This window comes from Raphanus sativus, chromosome 8 (genome assembly GCF_000801105.2).
Source record: "Raphanus sativus cultivar WK10039 chromosome 8, ASM80110v3, whole genome shotgun sequence".
Classification (NCBI taxonomy): domain Eukaryota; kingdom Viridiplantae; phylum Streptophyta; class Magnoliopsida; order Brassicales; family Brassicaceae; genus Raphanus; species Raphanus sativus.
The window spans coordinates 16,773,334-16,778,782 of NC_079518.1; the positions used below are offsets into that span (position 1 = coordinate 16,773,334).

The 5,449-nt window shown below is 40.9% G+C and overlaps 1 protein-coding gene across 2 annotated transcripts; it reads right to left on the bottom strand.

Annotated features, from left to right (window-relative positions):
* Nucleotides 1–4,105, bottom strand: LOC108822400 (uncharacterized). 2 transcript variants are annotated; one of them, XM_018595469.2, is made up of 7 exons: nt 3,045–4,105; nt 2,635–2,948; nt 1,474–2,337; nt 1,251–1,382; nt 803–1,174; nt 592–714; nt 1–512 (listed from the first exon to the last, which is right to left on the bottom strand). In XM_018595469.2, exons 1-7 carry the CDS (start codon nt 3,865–3,867, stop codon nt 162–164), a joined length of 2,979 nt encoding a protein of 992 aa, XP_018450971.1. In that variant the 5' UTR covers nt 3,868–4,105; the 3' UTR covers nt 1–161. The 2 variants fall into 2 exon arrangements, with proteins under 2 accessions (XP_018450971.1, XP_018450970.1); XM_018595468.2 differs by having other exon boundaries at nt 2,635–2,951.
* Nucleotides 4,106–5,449: the final 1,344 nt, after the last annotated feature.

Consider the following 5,449-nt stretch of genomic DNA (forward strand, 5'->3'; position numbering starts at 1 on the left):
TAAGAAAAGCATATGTTTATTATTTGTCTGACAAGAAAAGAGAGGCGGTCGGAGTTCTCTACAAACCTCTGATGGCCACAAGAGAAGTTTTTGGTAAATACACAAAACTACATAACGCATAAAATATATATATACTTCTATATTACATAGAGAGAGAAGAGTCATGAAGTGGATTCAGCTTCCTCGGAGCTACTAGCAGAGACTTGTCTAGCACTAGCAGTGGGGACCTCTTCTTCTTCTTCTTCGCAGAATACACTCTCCTCACTTGTATCCGACGACGACGCACCTTCCTCGTCTTCTTCACTCACTTGTTCATTTCGCTTCTTTTGCAACACTTTTATGCCTTTACTTTGAAGAGAGAGCCTTCTTCGTTTCCTTGCTTTCCTTTTCCCTTTGGGAAACTCTTCTCCTTGAGAGTGATGCAGTTGCTTCTTTCCTCCCTTGCTGCTCTCGTTCTCATCTGACTCGTCCTCTGCTGCATCAAGCCTCCGTTTCTTTTTCCCTGAATTAGTCTGTAGACAACAACACAAAAGAAGATTATTACACGTTGAAGACAACAAACAACAAAGAGTGAGAGGGTACGCCAAAAACCTTGGGGCCACGATCAACCAGACGAGCCCATTCATGCCTATTCCTTAGACAATCAAGAACAGCCTGTGAATGGCTTGAGTATGCATATCGCTCTCCATTGTGTTTTCTCAAGTGAGGCCAGTGCTGCAAGAAAAGAAACAACAACACATTAAAACAGCGACCATAACTGATGATAGATATGTCTCAGGTCTGAGATCAGAAGGCAGTATACCGGCAAGACGGCGTTACAGAGCTCTTCATATGTCATCCTCTTGCCTTTGCTCATAATCTCGTTGATTAAGCCAGGCAAAGTTTGATGAACAGGAGTACCATTATTCCTTGGGGAACTGTGTGGAGAAGGCTTATCATGCTCGTTGGATGAAGACGCTCCGCTGCTTGTGCTTGTAGTCGAGTTTGGCTGGACAAGTACCCTCCGAGAAGAGTAAGATGCTTTTCGGTTTTCCTTTTCTTCCCCTCCTCTCTCTTGATGTGTTCTCCAATCAGGAGGGCGACGAGATTTGGTACTCCTCGTACTACATCTCTCGTCATCACGATATTTGCTTCTACCTTCTTTGGATGCTTCCTTGTTTTTCCTTCTGGAAAACTAAACAAACAGAATACATAATCAGCCAAGAAGCTTGAGCCTAAAAGAAAGAAATCTCTAGAAATTATAATCATACCGTTGTGTGATCCTTAGTGCGCTTAAAACTAGTAGCGGTTGGAGACAGGGGTAAGCTACCAGGCTGTCTCATGCGTGGGACACGAGGAACTCGTGGAGAACTGTTGAGTTGATGGTGCAGTCTTAACGCAAGCTGCTCATTAATGAAACAAATAAACAAATGTCAAACTGAGGGAAGATGAAAGAGAAAAGAGAATGAATAACAACAACATCTCTCAACGTACCTCTTCATCGGTTATATTTGGGGTAAGGGACGTTATAGACTGCATAGGGTCATTTTTCTGGAAGGTCCCTGAGAGCGAATGTTTACCAGAAACCTCAGAAGAACCACCATTAAGCCGAGCTGCCTTTAAAGAAGAGGAAGAATCTCTTGTCTTGGAAACTGAACGGCTCTGCTGCATCGATTTCGTAGAGGTAATAGGGAATTTAGAATGTTCTTTCAGAGATTTCTCTTGAGGTTGTTCATCATCCCCATCTCTCTCTCGGATCACATCACTGGATACACAGTCCTCATCATTAGTATTAGCATTTTCATCACCATCACTTGGCTGTTGCTTCGAGGGAGGAGGTATAGAGTTCCTGGAAGTAGAGGGCTTAGGTGACTTTTCCGCGGCTGAACTAGACGATGATTTCCCAGTGCTGTCTACCATCTTAGGCCTGCTATATACTGAAAACGTGTGCGGAACAGGTCTGAATGGCTTTGTTTCCAGACTGGTCTTTTCAGCTTCCGAAACCAACACTTCTCGTTTTAAGTCAGTAGCTCTGTCTTTATTGCCACCACTTGTTCTTTCGGATATCATATCAACAGGGTGCGGTTTCTGGTCATCAGGAGGAAGTGAACTGCTTTGTGTCATTTTGTTTGACTCAGAAACTCTAGAGTCAATAGAGTCCAGAGTCTGCTGCCCTACAGCTCCACCAGCACCAGTCTCCGCAATTTCTTTTTGGACTTTGTTCTTCCTGGAAACGATTTTCCCGCTGACATCATCACATTTTTTTTCTTCAGCTTCTCTTGTAGAACCAAAAGAAGGCTTCTGGAAATTTTCAGGAGAATCAACTGCATTATCTCCCGGAGCTACTGTACCTTGTCTCTGCGAAAATAAGTAAATAGTATTTGTTATCAGTTGCTTCCCCATTGTTATATTTAAGCTTCAATAATATATTAAGTTTGTGATAGGTTTATTCAAACAAATGTTACCGTCTACAAGACATCAACGCACTTATTGCTACTTAAACTTCTCCATTATTGCCATATAAGAGATCAAATTGCTTTGAACTAAACCACCTAGATAATAATCAACTGAAACTCCCTCACTTGTTGCTATAATCAAAGACAATTCAAAGGTAAGTGCCATCTATGTTAAGTCTAAGCCAAATCTAAGACATACCTCCACTGCCTTATTATCAGCTTCATTGTGTGGAACATCTTTTCCTGCCGGGACAGAAGGATCTTCAGTAGCAGAGCTCTTAAGCACAATTCGGAAATGATGGCCAGCTTTCTCTTCCTGTTTTCCAGCACCATTAGCATGAACGTCAGAAAGATTCTGTTCTTTGGAGCATTCAACACCAATTTCTGTATTACCAGATTCACCATCAATTGATTCTTCAACAGCAGCTTTCTTAGACTTCTCAGTCTTTGCGATCCCACAGTCTTTAGTAAAACCTTCTGATTCTGATGGTTTAGAACCGCTTGTTGGTCGAACTGCTGGTATAAAAAGAAGAGGTTTATTTATTTAAGAACAATGAATAATGGCAAATTAAAGTTTGCTTAAAAAAAAAGAGAAGTGGTTTCACTGACCAGGTTTACCGAAAACACCTTTCTTATCATCCTCTTCTTTGTCAGCAACTTCGACTTTCTTCTTCATCCGCTCTTTAGAAGCTCCAAAGAGTTCTTTCCTTCGCTTACTCGTTATCAAGGGACGAAGCAACCTCTTGTCCTTCTCAGAATGTTTCATCTCAGCTTCCCCAGAGTCCAGGTCTTTTGTGATCCCTCTATCGTCAACACTCCTCATGGCAACCAAAGCACTAGCAGGAGCAGCGATCAAACTCTCCTTGGACATAGAAAACAAAACCCCAGCGCCGTTTTCTTCCTGATACCCATTCTCAACCTCATCCTCATCCTCATCCCAGTGTGGAAACTCTCTGTACTTGAAGTTAAACTTCTTGGGCACATAACCAGTACACTTCCACAGCTCCCGTGAGAAAACCGAAGACAAACCTCCTCCAAAGAGATCCGGGTCACCACCCGGGATCCCTTGCACATGGACCTTCTCATCCGTCGGGATCTCAGTCCATAACCTAAACGGACGCTTGACAGGCACATTCCGAGTACACGAGCTCTCCATTCTCAAGGTCTTGGTGGGCAGCTCAACCAACAGCTGAGCAACCTCGGTCTCTTCAATATCATCATCATCAACGTTCTTCTTGTTCTTCTTTCTCTTACACTTGTCGCAAGTGAAAAGCTCCTCTCCTTTAACGTAACGAGAGCAGCGAGTGTGAACCCAAACCCCACAATCGTCACAGTTGACCATCTCTTCCCCGTCATCGAAATTCACACCACAAACGCAATCGACAGTCCAAGATCCATCAACCCAATCCTCGTGATGTGACCTTCCTTTCATCTCTCTAAAATCTAACAAAACCCTAACCCTAGATTCGACTATTCTAACAAACCCTAGGAATCAAAGAAAGAAAATTTCTCGAGTTCGAGCCGTATCACCTGATAGACTCGAGATTCCGACTGAAACTCAAACTCCGGTTCCGGCATCCAATTGCGGCAGTAAGCAGCGAAAGCTGGTACATAGATTGTCGGAAGCGGAACTGAACAAGAAAGTTATCAAGTTGTTCGTTTGAAGTCCGGAGCTGGCAACTAACAAATTTAATTTACCGTCTCAAGTCCGTCTGACTGTTATGGGCTTTTGATGTAATTATGGGCCGGGCTTTGAGTCACTTATTAATTATCTCTTTTCATTAACACAATTAGATGTTTTTGAGAATCAAATGTGCAACAAACTTATCAATTGAATACTGTAAATAGGTCTGGGCGTTTTTACTTAAAGCCGAAGTTCCTATCTAAACTCAAACCGACAAAACTGAAGATCCAAACCATTATACAAAAATATCCGAATAGAACTTATGATCTTAGTAATTTGAAGTTTGGTTGGTCAGTCTTTTAAGCTTTTAAAAAAAATATTTTTAGACGATTTTAAACATTGGTTACAATCCGATCCAGACTGAATTTAGAAGGAACAAAACTAAACCCAAACTAAAACCGACGAAGCCCCCCAGGTCTAATTATAAACATATTTTCTCCGAATTAAAAACTTAAATCTTATTTTCCGTAGAATCAATAATTCAAAACTTAATTATACATAAACCATTATTTTAACTGAGTCACTGTTTACCAAATAATTTTAACCATTTAAACAAAACCAAAATTCAATTTTAGTTGAACCAAACCACTTGACTCAAAAAAGCAATCTGACCCATTGTTCTCTTCTTTTTCACCTGAGCCCAATCTTCTCCAATCAAATTTTTTTGGTTGTTTCTCGATCAAATTTTCCAAAGATTTGTTATTTGGTGGTTTAAAACCGATTCAAGAGAAACACAATGGAGTTATCTCCTTGTACCTTCTGTTTTAGAGATCATGAAAGAGAAGAACTTTACAAATTTTCTTCCTAGGTATTATTGATCTGATAAAAAAAAGCACAAAAACTTTAGATGATACTTGTCTGAGTTCGAGATTCCAGTAATCACATGAAACGCTTGTGCTATGTTTCTGCCATAGATATTGAGCTCGAGAAGCTCGATCTAGCTTGCAAGATTGGGTATTTTTTCAAATAAATATTTTCCTAGAACCCCAAAGCCATCAAGAGGCTCCTTATGTAGCTCTGTTCGATCCTATAATATGCTTTCGACATATCTGTTTTCACGGCCATGAACTCACTTGCAACGACAAGATGAACTCTCAAAGTATGAACTGCCTCATGAGCAATGGTGATGTTATCTGATATCAACCTTTCACTAAGAAAATCTGATTGGTTAATAGAGACAATGAACCGCATGAAAGGCTAAAGACAAGTCACCGTGATCTTGGGGACAGCTTTATAGAGTACCGAGCACATACCTATAAGTTGGAGATCTGTCATATTCTCTGGATCCCCTATAACATCTCAACACTTTTGAAATAACAAACACGTCATT

Bases quoted from the DNA above. Each gene is read 5' to 3' on its own strand.
- LOC108822400 (XM_018595468.2), bottom strand. From the start codon at position 3,867: ATGAAAGGAAGGTCACATCACGAGGATTGGGTTGATGGATCTTGGACT. The intron at 2,952-3,044 runs GTCAGTGAAACC...TTTTTATACCAG, and splicing joins AGGTGTTTTCGGTAAACCTG to CAGTTCGACCAACAAGCGGT. The intron at 1,383-1,473 runs GTACGTTGAGAG...ATTAATGAGCAG, and splicing joins CAAATATAACCGATGAAGAG to CTTGCGTTAAGACTGCACCA.